General features: G+C 46.1%; 2 protein-coding genes across 23 annotated transcripts in view; both read right to left on the reverse strand.

Annotated features, from left to right (window-relative positions):
• The window catches only part of LOC117663256 (microtubule-actin cross-linking factor 1), a 323,136-nt gene that overhangs the window by 55,544 nt on the left and 249,733 nt on the right, over positions 1-17,859 (reverse strand). The gene's annotated exons all lie outside the window — the stretch shown is intronic.
• LOC148112436 (uncharacterized) lies at positions 11,100-15,492 on the reverse strand. The gene has a single exon (XM_087876755.1). It carries the CDS (start codon positions 14,388-14,390, stop codon positions 11,115-11,117), a length of 3,276 nt encoding a protein of 1,091 aa, XP_087732881.1. The 5' UTR covers positions 14,391-15,492; the 3' UTR covers positions 11,100-11,114.

The following is a 17,859-nucleotide window of genomic DNA, read 5'->3' on the forward strand; positions in this document are numbered from 1 at the left end:
AGAGATTGCAGAGGCAAAGGAAGACACTGCTGTGACTCATTCACACACATAACCAATATTTGTAGTGGGAAGAATCACCTTGAGGAATAAGAGGAAGAGTTGCAACTAAAACCATGGTTTGAAAACAGAAATCTGAGCCTGGGCCAAAACAATAACCCAAGTTAGTGTCTCAGGTCCTCCCTTGTTCTCATGAAGGGGTATGTGTGTGTTTGTGTGTGTGTGTGTGTGTGTGTGTGAGAGAGAGAGAGAGAGCATTTAGACTTGCAAGATTCTGTTATTATACTCTTAAAGGAGTATTAGCCTGCATTACTGAGAAACCAAAGTGATGCAGGCTAATACTCCTTTAAGAGTATAATCTGGTCTACCTTGCAGGGCTGACAATATCACAAGCTTTGGAGAAGACCCTGGGTGCTGCCTGAGTGCCTCCCCATCTTTACTTTTCATGATTTTTTGTGGCTGTAAAAGAAGTTAAATCCTTTAATTTCTGAAAACATTTATGCTTAACAGGTGACATTTTAGTGAGCCAGGCAGCTCTTTAAATTAAGAGCTGAAACCTCTAAGATTAAACCAACAATTGAAGGAAACACTAATGCAGTGGAAAAAGCAACTTGGGCATCCTAATGGTAAAAGTGAGGAGAAACCTCCATGAGGGCAGGAAGAGGGCAGGGTTTCTCCCCAAAGCCAGGAGATCAGCCAGTAGTAGTAACGGAGGACCTTTTAGCCAGACCAGCATCTTCTTCAAAAGAGAGACTCAGAGGTGCTGTTGATCTTTGGAGTCTTACCCAGGTGGCAGAGGAACCAGAAGCAGATTGCTGAAAAAAAGTGGCAAGGTCACCTGGAATTGTCCATCAGAAGGGACTATTTTGTTTGTTTTTTATAAGGTGTATTAATTGCCCAAATCCCAAAGGACTCTGGGTAATGTACAAAATATTGATAATATGCCCCTCCTCAAAAGCACCCAGGCCACTGTTGGCCGAGCTTGCCTTCTCAGTTCCAGGAACACCTTCCCCTACCTCGGCCCCAAGCAGCAGAGGCCATGTGGGAGCTGGGACTCAATAGCCTGAGACTCCCTGCCCTGAAGCCAGGGAGGGGGCTGACAGGAGTGACTCCAGCCTCTCTAAGCAAAGGCTGCCCTGAGGATAAATCTCTGCTCAGAGCCATTCCACCCGCCCTCCGCAAAGGGCTCCCTGTTATAATCATGAAGCCTGAATAATCAAAATGGCAGTTGCTGATATGCCTTTGTTTGCTCTCGGATGCTAAACAATGGAGGCCAAACACTACCATTTCCTTCAGTATCAACACAATGTATTTGGCTGCCACCCATCCTTCAGCCAGGTTATGACCCTCCTCCAATCACTTCCACCTCACTCTTGCATCCAGGACAAAAATATCCCATTGACTTTAAAAGTTATTTTGTGACACTAATATTAAAAAAAAACAGCAGCAGAAATAATATAAGGTTGAGATGCATCTTGCAAGTCACCTGAAGGATCATTTTGGCTGCATCTTTGGGACTTTGCTGTTTTTAGTCTTTGGATGACCCTTTCTCCTCTACATCCCCACAAGTCGATGGCCATCCCTCCAAAGCTAGCCCTCTTTCTGCATTTCACATTTTCATGCTGTTTGGAGTTTTTGACTGAAGCGGCCTAAAAGCACCTGAAAAAAATACCTACATAAAACTGCCTTCCCTGCCCCCCACCTGGCCTTGCCATCTCCTTTGTACTCCTTTGTACTCTGAAAATGCAGGTGGAGTCACAGCTCCACTCCAAAATTTCGTCCTTTGAAATCTTATTTCTGGAGGAACAGGAAGCTTTCGCCATTCTCTTGCGTGGGGCACGATTAGGAGAAGCCTAAGCTGGCAAAGCTGACTCTGGGGTTCTTTGATCCCAGTAATAAGGCAGCCCTCTGATCTACACTGCAAATGATACAACAAACAGTCCATTGTCACCCAGCACTTTCAGGGCTTTATCCACCTACAGGTCTTACAATGACATCTCAAAACAAGGACAGAGCGGTAGCAGCGATTCTGTGACGCTTTGTGGCAGAGTAATCCTTTTGGAAAAACAAGATTTTAACAGCATCATTGGGGGCGGAATAGCTGAACTTCTTACAGCAAGAGATTCTGGTCTATCTCTGAAGGTCTCAATGAACACAAAGGGTTTTTAATGCATCATAACTGTTAACTGATAAGGTGCTTGTGCTCTGTCTCTCATGGAACCTGCATTTGCATCACCATCTTGACTTCTAGCTCCCCCACCACCACAAACACCTCCCCTGCCCAATTTAAATCCTGCATCTGTAGAGCCATGGCTTGGGTGAAGGGAGGTGTCACTCATGAAAGCTCCTCTTTTTTTTTTTTTTTTTTAATAAAATGGGTTAGTCTGAAAAGGTGTTAGCAGTCTCCTACATTTTCCCCTACGAAACCATGTGGTCTTTCAAGATGATTACAAAAACACAGGCCAGTATAACAAGCATAGCAGTATTAAAATCTGGGCTGTCCTCAGTGAAGATGAGTTTTTTAACATGGTTTTACAATTTATGTTTTCAAACAGTTTTGCATGATATTTGTAAACTGAACCCTCCTGAACAGTGTTTCTCAACTTTAAGGATCAAATGTTGAAACTATCAAAAATTATGAAAAAAAGGTTCTTTCAACACGTAGAAGACAAGAGAAAAGTCAAGGAAACAATTGGTCCATCAATGGAAGATGATGGTAAGGAAGGAACCTGGCAGCAGGAAGAACTCATTCTTTGCATCTGGTTCATGGAAAAGGAAAAAATATCCCAAACTACCAAAAGCAGAACTGTAAAAGACAGACTAGGAATTGTAGAAAGTTAGCACCCACCCTTCTCCTAGAAGAATGAAATATTCTATGAAATATTAAAAAGGCAGAATATTATACCTCCTTGGATGAGAAAAGGAGGAACATGCTCTTGGAAAGCAGCCCCCGTCTTTGTTATTTTATTTTTATTTTTATTTTATTTTTATCAAATTTTTATACTGCTCTTCTCCCGAAGGACTCAGGGCGGTGTACAGCCAGAAATAAAACCATGACAATAGAAAAATTAAAAACAAGTTAAAACAATTAAATCAATTGGCCGAAAATTCAAAAAAACAACCCATTAAAATAGTAAAAATATTATTATTATTTAGGCCAGCCCTGCTTGTTGGAATAGTAATGTTTTTAGGGCACAGCGAAAGGTACGCAGGTCGGTAATCCTACGAATCTCCAGGGGCAGCTCATTCCAGAGGGTAGGGGCCCCCACAGAGAATACTCTCCCCCTGGGGGGTCGTCAGCCGGCATTGTCTAGTTGACGGCACCCGGAGGAGCCCCTCTCTGTGGGAGCGTACCGGTCGATGGGAGGCTATTGGTGGCAGAAGGCGGTCTTGTAGATACCCAGGGCCCATGCCATGGAGCGCTTTAAAGGTGGCAACTAACACCTTGAATCGCACCCGGAAGACCACCGGGAGCCAGTGCAGCTCATGCAGGAGCAGTGTTACATGGGAGCGTCGGGTCGCTCCCATAATTACCCGCACGGCTGCATTCTGGACCAGTTGTAGCCTCCGGGTGCTCTTCAAGGGGAGCCCCATGTACAGAGTGTTACAATAATCCAGATGGCACTACTGTTAATAGCCCCAGAAAGACTGGTGCCAACCTATCTACAAGACAAAAGGCTGAGCCACCTTATCTACAAAACAAAAGAACCTTCACCCTAAGGATATAATAGGATTAGCCCTCTACCCATCTTACCACATGGCATCTGGGAAGATTGCATCACCCAGCAAGGTTCAACCAAGCCTGGAACTCAAGACAACCTACAAAGTTACCCCTGCATGGCCCCATGGGAGCCTGACAACCAATCAGAATACATGCCCTTGCCACAGGAATAGGAAGCAAGTTCAAAGCCCTAGAGAGAGTATAAATCCCCCTCTCTCTCACCCATGTGCTCAATTGTCCAGGATCTCAAACCATGTGTTCCTGTCTACCATTAAACCATCTTTCCAAACAGCCTCCATGTTTCCAGTGTCTTTCTCCCCACTTGGAACTGAACCCAGATGGACATTTCTTCCAACAGAATATAAGTCAAAATAGGTGAGAAAATGGTAAGATAACATCTGCCCATTCTAGACAAGTTCAGATCAGATGGATTACGTCCCAAGATTCTGAAGGTGGTGGCAGATGTGTTCTCAGAACTACTGAACTGAGGAACTTCCGGTTGACATTGCAGTGAGAACGGCTGGAAAATAGCAGGCTCCGCTGAGCCCTGCGAAATCCAGCCAGCAACTGCTGTCGGGAGACCCTACAGGGTCCAAGCTTCCTGTAGGGGTGGCGAAGGAAGGAGGGGCACTTTGTGGACCATGAGGAACTCGCAATTTCCTCGTTAGGTCCGAAGCAAGCTCTCCTGAGCGGTAGCCATTTTTGACTAGTCACAAGCTGGGACAACTGGGACCATAAGATTTGTGCTGGAGCGGTCCATGGACAGAGCATTGAAGCTGGGTCAGATAACTTCCAACTCTTATCTTAAAGTACTTGTACTTAAGTACAAGAATTTCAAAAAATAGTCTAAGCATTAAGAAAGTAGCGATTAGACACACGAAGAAGATTAAAGACTGAAAATTAAGAGGCAAAAGAAATGCCCAAAGGAAGCTTCAAAATATAGAAAGCTGGAAATAAAGCTTAAACAATTTGAATGGTGATTTTTGGGAGAAACTGTCTTTCTTATTTATATCTTTAAACCCCCTGGATTTATCAGAGAATCAGCTGTTTTTGACATACTGTTTAATGTTGGAATTGGGAGTAGGAGAGCCATCTACTGGAAGAAGAGAAGCATTACAGCAGGAGAATTTTCAATGAAAGTGTATTATGTCTAATACACATAACAGAAGACAGTAATCAGCACTTGGAAGGCGGCTTGATCTTGATTCTATTTTAGAAGACGATTTGGAAGTTTTGAAATTCTCAGTGAGCTTCTTTTCTTTTTTGAAGATTTTTAAGATTAATTAAATTGCAAATGTAAATTGCAAATAATTAAATTCTATTGAAACTGGTTATTGGATTGTGGATTTGAAAGATTGGAGGAAACCTAGTGGATTAACTTGGACTTGGATTATTAATGCTATTTGATAGAACATTCTATGAGGCAAAAGAAGAAAGGTGATAGAAGAAAAGAGAAAAGAAAAGTTAAATAAGACTTTAAAATTTGGACAATTGGGAAGATAAATAATTGGAAAATCAAAAGGCTGTAAAATATTAAAGAACTTTAAAGATTATAAATTTAGGGGATTGGAGGTATAACTATGGGATTGACTAAATCTTATTAATAATTGGCTTTATTTGAGTTTTTAAACACTAAGACATTGGAACCATAGAGGGATATTGAGTAATTTTTATCAAATTGTTACAAAATGGACTATCAGGAGATAATAGAGGGAGATGAAGAAATAATTTTGATGCTCAAAAGCATGCAGGTAACTATAAAAAACAATAAGGAGACAAGGGGATTGTCTAAAGATAAAGAAAAGAGTATAGAAGCTTCTTAACAACTGGGGGAAAAAAGATGAATATGATATTCAGAAAATAGATGAGAAATTAGAAGAGGCAGTGAAAGAGAAAAATAAAAATGAGATGGAGAAAGACAAAGATAATGAAGAGAAAGGATTGATAAATAGGAATCAAATAGATAATTCCTTAAAAGTTTATAATAGAACAGAGAGAAAAAAGGGAAATCTCTTTTTTAAAAAAGAAAGGTTTAGAGAGAAAAAAAGAAAAGTATCTTCAAAAAAAGAGAAAGATTTTTGGATGGGGTGCTCAAATGATACAGCAGAAAGAGATAAAGGGCAATCCAAAGGGAACACTCAGTGGGTATAAAAATATCAAAAAAAGTTATAAGATTCCAAGAGAGAGGAATAAAAGGGTGATTAAAAAGTCAATAAATGACGGAACTCCAAAAAGTTTAAGAGATGAGGGATAGTGAGAAAATATATTAATAAAATGAAAAAGTAGAAAATACAAATAGGGAAAATAGTATAGACAATAGTATTTGTTATAATTAAAAATAAGCTAAGGTTAAGATGGAAGTTTATAAGATTAACAGTATGTTAAAATATATTGTGAATTCAAACTTTTAAGGATTAGAAATTGTGGGGATTTTAAGATATAATCCCGGGATTGATTAAATGTTGTTAATATTTGGCTTTATCAATAGTCCTAGACATTTGGGATATCGAAATTATGGTGGAATGAGTGATTTTTAAATATTAAATATTAGTAACTTAGTAGGAGATAACAAATAAATGGTGCAAAGAAATGTTATTTAGGTTTAAATGTATTAATGGGAAAAAACGATAAAGAATTATAAAGAGAGAATGGTATTGGTGAAGTTGGAAGATTAGAACTATGTATACTTACTTGTATTATTATTGTTAACACTGTTTGAAAAGGACATTGACCCAGTCAAAACATTGTCCAGAAAATATGTATGGTGTGAAAGGAAAATTGTAAATAAAACATGAATTAAAAAAAAAAAGAACCACTGAACCGTATGTCCCAAAGGTGTTTTGTCTGAAACAAGTTGCTTTTTATCCAAGAAGCTTTTTCAGTTCCACTTTGGTTATCATCCCAGAAACTTCTTCAGTTTGAGAAGAAGTTGAGAAGTGATTTTTTTTCAAAGAAAAAATTAAGGAAGTCCAGTTGCCTTTCGGAAAAAGCAGCTTAAGGACAACCATGACCTGGATGATTGAGACTCTCCATAGACACTGAATGTGGTTTCCATCTTCAAAAAGAAAAAAAATAAACAAACATGGATCCAGGAAACTACAGACAAATCAGCCTGACATGAATACTTGGGAAAATCTTGGAAAAGATAATCAAGCAGCAGAATGGCAAATTCCTAGAAACAAGCAAAGCTATTAGTCCCAAAGGTGCTTTTCAAAAGGCAGCTGGGTTTCTTTCTTTCTTTCTTTTCCCCTGAAGATGTTTTTCTTTTTGTCCAAGAAGCTTTTTCTGTTTGAGAAGAGAAACTTTTTCAAGGAAAAATACGAATGAAGAAAGTCCAGCTGCCTTTTGAAAAGCACCTTTGGGACAACCATGGCCTGGATGACTGACAATCTCCATAGACTATTATTAGAACCCACTAAATGGGTTTGTCAAAAACAGATCATGCTAATCTTATTGCATTTTTTGACAAGGGAACTAATTTAGTGGACTAGCAAAATGCTGTGGATGACTTCAGCAAGGCATTAACCGCAACCTACTTGTTGGCAAGATAGAAAAATGTGTGACAAACAGCATCCCCATCAGATGGATTTGTAACTGGGCTGACCAGCCACACTCAATGTGCAGTCCTCAATGGAACTACATCAAGATCCAGAAGAATCTAGACAGACTTGAATACTGAGCCCTATCCAACAAAATATAATTCAGTGTTGAGAAAAGCAAGGTCTTACACTTGAGTAAGAAAAAATAAATGTGCAGATATAGAATAGGTGGCACCTGGCTCAACAACAGTAACTATGAGAGGAATCCAGGAACAACCACAAGTGGACAACAACTTAAATATGAGCCAGCCGTGTGCTGCAGCTGCCAAAAAAGGCAATGCAGTCCTAGGCTGCATCAATAGAGGAAAGGTACCAAGATCACATGAAGAATTGATACTGCTGTATACTGCCTTAATAAGACCACACATAGAACACTGTGTCCAATTTTGGTCACTGAAATACAAAAAAGATGTTGAGACTTTGGAAAAGAGTGCCGAAAAGAACAAAAGAGACAATTAGGGACTGGCAGCTAAAACACATGAAGAGGGTTGCAGAAACTGGGTATGCGTGGTCTTATGAAAAGAAGGACTAGGGGTGACAGGATAGCAATCTTCCAATTATTTGAGGGGCTGTCACAGAGAAGAGAGGGCCAACCTATTTTCCAAAGCACCTGAAGGAAAAACAAGAAACAATGGATGGAAATTTATCAAAGCAAGATCCAACCTAAAGTTTCCTAACAATGAGAACAATTTATCAGTGGAATGGGTTGCATTTAAGAATTATAGGCACACCATCACTGGAGGATTTTAAATCAAGATCAGACAGCCATTTGTCCAGAATGGTATAGGGCTCCTGCTTAGGCAAGGGGTTGGACCAGAAGACCTGCAAGATCCCTTCAGACTGTTATTTTGTTAAGATATGTATTCCAGTAAGGTCACACCTGAAATACTGCATCCGGTTTTAGTCACAGTACTAAAAAATGTTGAGACTTTGGAAAAAGTGCAAAGAAAAAGTGCAAACTAAATTGATTAAAGACCTGGAGACAAAAACATATAAAGAACAACAGTTGCAGAATTTGGGTTTGGATAGTCTAGAGAAAAAAAGGACCCTATAGGGGGGACATGATAGTATTTGAGAGACTCCAGTATTTGAGAGGCTGCCACAAAGAAAAGGGGGTCAATTTATTTTCCAAAGCACCAGAAACCACGGATGGAAACTAATCAAGGAGAGAAGCAACCTGGAATTAAGGAGAAACTTCCTAACAGTGAGGCCAATGGAACAGCTTGCCGTCAGAAGTTGTGGGTGCTTCATCACTGGAAATGGTATAGGGTCTCCTACTTGAGCAGGGGGTTTGACTAGAAGACCTCCAAGGTCCCTTCCAGCTCTATTCTGATTGACTGACTAACTCCCAGAATTCTCCAGCCAAATTGACTGGCTGGGGAATTCTGGGAGTTGAAGTCCACCACATTCCTTGAAGTTGCTTAATTGAGAAATACTGCCCTGGCGGAAGAGAGTGAAACTCCACAAGGCCAGTGGTCTCTCTAGTTCAAGGTCAAAACAAGGACTGGTGGACTCCCCTGGGACTCAGGCACAATTTCAGACTCTGTTGGGGGCTGAAGCGACAGTATTGTCTAAACAAAGACCTGTGCCTGAGCTGCAGTCCTACTTCTGATCAAAAGCAGAACTGAGAGATTTCTCTGCTCCCAAACAGCCCTAAGCAAATAAGGAATCAGAGTGAGGGCAGGTTTAAGCCTTCCAGTCAACTAAACACTTAGCAGCTACTTTGAAACAATAGGATGTCCAAGTGGTCAGTGGTAAAGGACCAAGTTTTGCTGCAGACCTAGTGAGCAACTGGAAGCTTCCAGGGCTCTCCGTGGAAAAAAAAAGGAACTAGCCTTGACTTATCGCATTCAGCAATTTGTCTCCAGAAATGGGAACATGCCAAGATATTAAATGAAGATGCTGTCCAGAGCCATGGAGTTATTCTGCAGCGAGTAGAGTTGATGACAATGCAAGAGCAGACAGCTCCCCAGCCTCTTCTGTGGAAACAGCTTACTCCTCCTGCTATAGAATGTCTAATATACATGGACGGGTTGCCTGTAAGAGCCCCAGACTGCTAAGCCAAACACCATGAGTCCTTCTTCCTACACCCTCCGGGATAATCTGAAATGCAAACTTTTCACTTGGGGCAAGCAGAAAACACACACACACACAGAGAGAGACAGTTGAAACCAGGAACAGCTGCTGGATATGGATGGCAACATCCACAAAGCAGGGAGGTTCAGTGGGGAAGTTGCAAATCAAATTTAACAACCGCCTCAACAGAAAATACTTGGAAGTACAGCTTGGTGCTTCGAATAGAGAATGCACAGAAAATTCCAGAGTGTTGGGTCACCACCTTCAGCCTGAAATGGGAGTTTCAATCTCGCCTTTGATTCCGACAAATGGAAGAAGGCAGAGGCTGGGAACTAAGCAGTTTGGGGGAGGCAGTGGAAAGGTCATGGTGTCATTCCTTTTCACAGGCGTCCACACAGACACCAAACTTCGCAGGGGATGTTGAAGCAACGCAGTCTGATCACCTTGCTTCATTTTCACGTTCAGGACCCCAATTCAAATCTTATTCAGGTGAATTGAAATCAGGCAAATTATGATCTCTGAGTATAATTGAGATGACTGTGGCAACCACAAGAAAGCTCCATGTACCTTGGAAGTCTGGAAATAAAAGGGATGGGAACAACGGAAACACACAATGACCTTGAATTAAACCTGCTCCCTCCATACAGCTTCCTCCTCTGACTGGGGGCTTCTTGTCCCTCTTGGCAGAAACACCAGATCAGCCACGTCAACACAGAACATTTTTCACAAGCTTCCAAACTGTCTGCCTCTTGTGCAAAGATATCTCTCAATTTGGGACGCTGGGAGACGAAGCCTTCTTTTTGTGTGCCCAGTCACCATCTCCTCCTTCTCCTTCTGAACAAGGGAAGGGAAGGGAAGGGAAGAGAATCTGGCTAATAATTCACATTCCCTGGCCTGGCCTGCAGCTCCTCCCGTTTCCTAATTGCAGGCTGGATTTGAACATTTTGGCTGCAGGAAGCTGTAACTGACACAAACTCAGTCCATCTCAGCCCAAAGTTGGAGAGAGTGTTATCCATATTTAGATTTCAAAATAGTTTCTCAAACTTCTGGCTGGTTTTACTTTTTTGTTTTTGGAAATGCACAACCGTTTGAAGTGTGAGAAACAAGAAAAACAAAAAACAAACAATGGTTACAAAACTACCTTAGCTTGGTTGGTAATGGTCAAAGTCAGTATCCACGGGGGGGGGGGAAAAAGCCGTTTTATAGAAGAAATATTGATGCAAATTTACACAAAAGTCATTCCTGTCCCTAATTGTTATAATAAAGAGAGGGAGATTTTAAAAGATTTAAGGATACATTTCCAATTACTTCTCTTCTTTTCCATGAACAGGGGGCTGCCTTTGTTATTTAAAGTAGACTTCTGTGCCAAAGCTTAATTTGCCTTACATCATTTTGCTCTTAGCAACCCATTCTTTCGGTTACTACCCCTGCAGTTACACATGCTCGATCACAAGTGTTCTGCAGAAAATGCATGATTTGTTCCTTAAAGAAGTATTTTATGGAAGCCTCAAGCCACTCAACTGCCAAGGCCATTCAATACAGAACCCAACTGCCATTCAAAAGGAAAGAGATCTTCAGCTATACTGTAATAGGATAGAGGAGTTAAATAGACATTCTTTTGTCCTTCATAAATGATATCAGCCAGTCTGTCAGTTAACTATGGATTAACTCCTCCTCAACTTCAAATAAAGTGATTTAATATTAGATAGAACAGTGAGTAACTAGGAAACAAATACCTCATTATCTGGAGCCAATTCACTGGTTCCAGGAGTAGTGGAGAAGGAAGAAAGTGCCTCCATGCCTGATATAGCATGGGTCTCCTTCTCTTCAGCTTCAGAGGCAGGCAACTGAGCTGGGCTGGATGGTATATCCCTTGAGGTTTCAAATGCCAGGATCAGAAGGCTACTTTCCCACTGCGAAGGATGCTCGGCAGCTTCCAGACTTATATTAAATGGCAAAATACTCTCATCCATTCCTTGCATCACCTGAATAGATTCCTCTGAGGAACTGGGTATCATGGTCCACTCTTCCTGAATAGGCAGTTCCTCTTTGTCTGGACACTGAATGGGGCAGAGTGCCATGGGGAGAGGGGAGATCTCTTGTGCAGTTTGTAATGCTGGTATCAGCTCTTGGATGTTGCACACCCACGTGGCTGTTTCAGAGTCATCTCCATCACCAATTAAACTTGTAGCATCTTCAACAGATAGATCCAGAGCTAGGACTGAAGTCAGTGAACCTGACAAGGATGACAATGTGAAGTCTGCTGCATTAATAGTGCAGGGACCCATTATGGTGCTGGCAAGGTCCTCTACAGTATCTGGAAGGACATCGATATCCACATCCCCAGGCAAAGGACTGAAAGAAGTAGCTTCCTCTTCAAGCCTGCATGCAAAATCTCCAACACTACCTTGGGCCTCCCATGAGCAATCCACAGGAGTTGATGGGCAGGAGTCTGCATCTACAAAGTTGGTGCCACTTTCCCTTTCCCCTGTTACCTCACTACTCCCACTCTGCCCAAAAAGCAACTCCAGGATCCCAGGATCCATAAAGTCTCTCTCCACAGCCGGACCGACTGTTACCTGCTCAGCTATTTTTGGCTCTTCCTCTTGAAGAAAAGTAGTGCTCACTACCACTTCTGTAGTGCTTACTGGCCACGCCAAAAGCTCAAGCTGGCACCTACTGCTAGTATCATCATATATCCGGTGGTCTAAGGACCGTGTGTGTCTTATGGACTCCTCAGAACCCTGTATCATTTCAGAATCACTTGGTAAAGGTGGCCAAAAATTCCCCATCCCTTCTGTTTCCTCTGGGTGGATTGCAAACAGAATGTTCTCTTTGTCTAGCTCTACAACTTCATCCTCAGAACCCAGCTCAGGGACACCCCAATTTGAAAAGTCCACGCCCTTTTCTGAAGGATTCAGCTCGTAAGAAGCAAACAGCTCCTGTTCCTCGGGGCTCACCACCCCTTCAATCAGATCAAATTCTTGCTGAGAATCTAGGTCTTCAGCAATGGTAGCAAATTCATCATGGCTCAGGGATGTCCTCTCTGTCCTACTGAACAGAGGAGGCGTTTCCTCCTCAGCTACATGAATGCAGGGGGCTTGTGCTCTGCAGCAAGGCACACGAACTGAAAACACAGACTCTCTCCACACCAAGTCCAACTGGCCTTTGGCCTGGTGACTTTTTGCCACTTCATCAGTCGTTAGCAGTTCTGCTCTGATCTCTTCCACCAGAGTAACAGAAGATGAATGATTGCAACAATATTGCAATTCAACATCTTTTGCAACTGCAGGATTGGAAAGCATCCCTTTCTCTGAGTCCCCAGAAGTGTCCTGTTCAGAGAAAGATTCTGACAGTGTCGGCTCCGTTGCACTTGCTACTTGAGAACCAAAAGTGACATCAAAATCCTCTAGATCAGACACCATGGCTGAGTCCGCCACACTGATTTCATGGTGAGTCAAGTGTTGGGAAGGTTCTGCCACAGTCTCAGAGGGCAGGTCCAAATTCTCCAGGAGGTCCAGCCCTTCTGAAGAAAACGTAACATTTTGAACCTCAAATTCAGTTGGAGCTTCCCCGTCTTTTTCCTCCTCATTCATGCAAAGCTTTTCTAGTTCAAGGAACATCTGCACAGAGTCCGTGTCAGAATATTGCTCTGGGGCAGGAGGACCGAGGCAGGGTTCCAAACCAGAGGCAAATTCTTCCCCTTCCCCTCGGATTGTTACAGCTTCAGCACTGCAAACCCCATCACCCTCTCCACGAAGAGCGTTTAAGCCTTGATGTGTTTCCTGGGGAACCAGAGCAGAGCTCGCAACCTGAGGCTCTGAGTCATCCCAGAGTTCTTGCTGGTGCAATGGGTGGTTATAGGTTCCATGGACTCCAGCAACCTTCTTTACTGCTTCCTCAACTGTCACGAATGGAACGCATAATTGTCCCCTTTCTTCAGAAATACCTGTCAAACAGCCCTTTGTTTCCTCAGCCGCCTTCCCCTTTTCTGACAGGGAGCCTTCCTCCCACTCCTCAGCTTCCATCATGATCAATCGCTCATCTTCCTCAAATCTCAGCTCGGATTCTGTCTTCTCCCGGAGACCAGGGGTGAGGAGAACACCCATCCCTGGATCTAGGAGTTCTTCGCTCAGGCAGGGAGACAGGGGCACAGTTTCTACCACACACTCGGAATCGTCTGCCTCCAAGGTGTCGTGGTTCTCCCTGAGGCCTGGGGCCTTGAGAGGGTTTTTCACTAGCCTGGGCCACGTTGCACTCACAAGACGATGGCCCTTCCGCCTGCCCCCCGTTAAATCGACCACCATGTCTTCTGGTTCCAGAAGGGGCTGGCACTCTTCCTGAGAAAACTCACACAAGGTTTCACTTGGTGGCCTCGCCTCCTGAACGTCTGACACCCCAGAGGGCTTGGGCACATGCTCCAGGGTCAGGGGCTCCGACAGGGATTCCCTGTGGTCTGAGGGGCTGCAGCTTTCGGCCACAGTGAGAGACCTGGGCTTCTCTTGCAAGGAGGGGTCGGAAACAGCAGTTTCGGAGACTTCGCTCAAGGAGGCTTCAATTCTCTCAGCAAACTCGGGGAAATTGGGTGGCATAAACGATTTCCAGGAGCGTCTATTGATATTCTCCTTTTTCTCCAAGTTGGGCCGTCGCCTTGGGGGTGCCGGGGCTGATTTGGAAACATCGCTGCTGAGTTTCAAAGCATCAAAAATGACTCTTTCGTCTAACTTTTTGCTCTCTGGTACTTTTGATTCCAGAGCCCCGGGGGCCCCTAAAGTCCCATTGCTAGAAATGGTGCTACTGTCTCCTTTCTCCAGCGTGCTCTTGGAAGGTTGATTCAGCTTGGACCCCTGATCGATCTGCTCGTTTATTCTCATGGTGTCGTAGATGGACCTCTGAGGAACGTAGCAGTCTTCTATGTAGCCGTCTTCATCCTCTCCTTTCCCCAAACAAGCAGGGCTCTGCCTTAAACAGTCAGGTCTGCTTAATGGCTTGCCCATACTTTAAAAGGACAGAATCTCAGCAGAGATTGGGAGCAGAAGGAGCACAAAGGAACGTTACAACCCCCACCCTCGGCTCTGCTTTTATAAATCCATAGCAAGCATTAGAAAGTCGTATTCCTTAAAATGCCCCGAGAACTGGAAGGCCACGATTTATATTCCGCGTTCCAAAGAGGCTGCATTTCCAGCGAGGCGAAGGCGATGCATTCCACCGCTTCTGCAGGGATGCCAGCGGTCCCGAGCAAGGCGAAGGAGGCGAAAGGGGCCTTTGCCAAGGAGGGTGCCGAGCGCCCGGGGCGCGGGCCAACGGTCCTTGGCAGGCGGCCCTCCTCCGCAGCGCCGCCCCCTCCCCCGGAGGCCCCGGCCGTTAGTGCCCGCCGGCAAGGAGGGCCTGACGCAGCCCCGACGGCGCCCGCCGCGCGCTTCCTCCTCGAACAAAGGCCGGCCTCTCCGGCGCTCCGCTGCCCCGGCCCGCGGGGCTCCGCTCGGCACAGGCGACGGCCAAGCAGCGGCCGGTGCAGCGCCTCGCCCGCCGCCGCGGCTCGGCTCGCTGGGCTGGACGGGGGTGGAGCTGCCTGGCGGTCCAGCCGCGGCAAGTTCTTCATGCCGGACGAGATCGGGCGGGCGGTTGGGCGCCTCTTGGCCGCGCCTCTTCACGGGCAGGCTCCGGCTCCGGCGCTCCGGCTCGGCGAAGGCAGAGGTGAGGGCGCGGGAGGCTGGCGCGGGGCCCCGGGGCCGGGCGCCCTTCCGGCCGGGCTGCGCGCCATTCCTGCCGTGCCCGGCCGCGCAGGGAAGCCGCGCCGCTCTCCGCCCGCCAGGAAGTTAGTTGGAGCCTTTTGTGCGCCGCGCTGGCGGCGGGGCCCGCCTCGCAGTGCCCGGGCAGCGGTCCGCGCCGAGCTCGGCCGGGGGCCGCATGTCAAGCGGCTCCCGCCCTGGCCGCCCCCCTTCCCCCGGGGCTGCAGCTGTCGCGGCCCGCCCTGCGCCCAAACTTCTTGCCGGGGGAACAAAAGGCTGCGCGGCGAGGCCGGTTCGGATGGATGGATGCGGAGGGGGCGGCGGCGGCTGGCTGGCTGGCTGGCAAGCCGCTCCGCCTCCTCCTCGCCCTCGCAGGGGCGGGCTTGCCGGGCGACTCCGAGCAGCGGTCGGTCCGCCCTCGCCAGCTCACTTCGGCGGGCGGATGCCAGGAGCTCGCTGCTGCCAACCCCGACGGGAAGGAAGGGCCGCGCCGGGCGAGGAGGCGGAGGCCGGCGGGCCAGGGGAGGAAGGCGGGCAGGCGCGCCGAGGGGCGGCCGGAGCGGCCTTCAGCGTGCCCGGAAAGACCGGCTGAGGCTCGGAACCCCCCCGGACCGCGACCCAGCGCCCGCCGGCTGCCCCGGCTCGGCCTCCCCGCTAGTCTCTGGCCCTTTCGCCGATCGGGGCTGGGAGGGAGGCTGCGGCGCGCCAGCCCTTTGGGCAGCCCCAGAATTCGTCCGCACCACTCGAGCCGAGCTGGGGCAGTTAAGTGGACATTATAACCGTGTCAATAGAAAAGGAATTTAGAGCATGTGCAGAGTGCAAGTTTCCACACCAAGGATGGCCTTTCTCCCTGAGAGGGCAGCCATATATACATCTGATGAATGAATGAATGAATAAACAAGCATCTACTTTTGTATTTTCTGAAGCTCAAAGGCTCACTTTTTACATACTCACGCCTACACACACACACCCCTACTCCTATTCTTTAAATTGTGCTGGGCTTATGTGCTTGTGTAGGCATTCTAACCAGGAAAAGTTTCCCTGTGGGTCTGGAGTGCCTCTGCAATGAGGCTCAGAAGAACCACTTGGCAGCCAGGCTGGCAACATGGAGAACTCAGTCCTTAGTACACAAAGGGCCTTTCTCTGGATCTGAATCTGGGCTACCACAATAGCCTCAAAGGTAGATTAAAACTGGCCTAAGCTTTCCTTCTGTCTTGTTTAGAAAAGCAAGAAGCAGAAAGTGATGAAAGAAAGGTGGTGTGAAAGGGATCACAAACGGGGGAATTTGGGGAGGGCCACGGAGAGGAAATGCTGCAGAGTCCACATTTGGGATGTGCTGGCATGGAACGCAGTGGCCAAAGCTGAAGCAGCTCCACTCCTCTGCCAGCATCCCTGTCTTGTTCCCAGTGAGCTGTTGCCCCCGTGGCAGATTCTGCTGAACAGAATCACAGGAGGTCTGAATGCAGCCAGCAAAGAGCAGTGTCCCCCCACCCCTGCAGATCCCCTCCCCCATGTGACCTGATCTTGCCAAATCATAGGGTGCTCCATGTAAGCCAGAGAGCAGTTGCTGCCAGAGTTACTCCAGTGGTGTCAGGGGGACAATTTCTGTTACAAGGCAGGTAGCTTGGCAACAGGAGTATTGCCTTTGAGACATGGAGCACCCTATTCAGAATGAAGGGCCATTTGGCCAACTGGAGGTGATCCAGACTATCCAGTGGGAGCAGCCTGGTGTAAAAGCCCCAGCACCTCCAAGCACGCCATCCGCAGGGCCAACGCTTCCCCTGAGACAGCTGGTGCTCCCATCTTCACCCACTCTCTAGCCCTCCTGCCTTTGCCTCGCACGCACTTTCCAAACCCCTCCTCCCAAGCTTGGCTCCCAGGCCAGCAACCAGCAGTTGTGCAAGTTGGGTGCAGCTGCAGCGAGAGTCTCTCCCAACGGTTTCAGAAGCAGCCACCATGCAGGCTGTTCAAATTGCGCGGGCCTGTTTGAACATTCCTCTGTTTTCCTATAGGAAAAAATTTGAGGAATTCCATGTGCGCCCCTTCCCCCCACAAATAAAGACCAATATGTTGTTTGCAGCCAGGAATTCTTTTGCTATTTCCTCATCAGGTCAGATGCCAGCAAAAGGAGTGCCAGCACATTCTTTCCTTCAGGGAAAAAAAAAAAAAAAGCTCAATTTTTCAGTTTGCTCTGAAACCAAAACAATATGAATTTAACAGGATTGGGACCAAATGGTTTGCCAGGCACCTTCTTTCACCTTCCAAAATCTGAGACTGAAACATTTGCTTCGATTTGGCTGGCATTCAAAGCCATTTTCTTCACTGGTTTTGGAAAAATTCCAGGCGCCTCTAAATGACACAATATGCTGCTATCCAAAAAGAGGGTCAAAGGTTTCCCATTCCACCCCCTTCCCTTGGAGGGATGCCTAATATTTTAAGTCTGGCAGCTAGGAGTTTGGGATATTTTTTAATACCACACCCTTTAAGGTATGGTAGGAAAGTTTTATTCCAAGACACTTTCATTGCAGGACTGAGCTCTTACCAGCTGGCTGAAGAGCATGGCTGGATGCATTTTCCATGAGTTGTGGCGGTAACAGGACAAGGGGCCTCAAAGCCCCTGGCCTCCCCCCTCCCTATGACAACAGGAAGCCTGCGCAGAGATAGCTACAAGAACCAGGGAAAGAACTCCTGCTTGCTACCTTGATGGGATACAATCAAAAGTGTATGTCAGGAT

This window comes from Pantherophis guttatus, chromosome 10, assembly GCF_059756535.1.
Source record: "Pantherophis guttatus breed Tessera chromosome 10, ASM5975653v1, whole genome shotgun sequence".
NCBI classification, from domain to species: domain Eukaryota; kingdom Metazoa; phylum Chordata; class Lepidosauria; order Squamata; family Colubridae; genus Pantherophis; species Pantherophis guttatus.

Coding starts and splice junctions, on each gene's coding strand:
- LOC148112436 (XM_087876755.1), bottom strand. CDS start 14,390: ATGGGCAAGCCATTAAGCAGACCTGACTGTTTAAGGCAGAGCCCTGCT.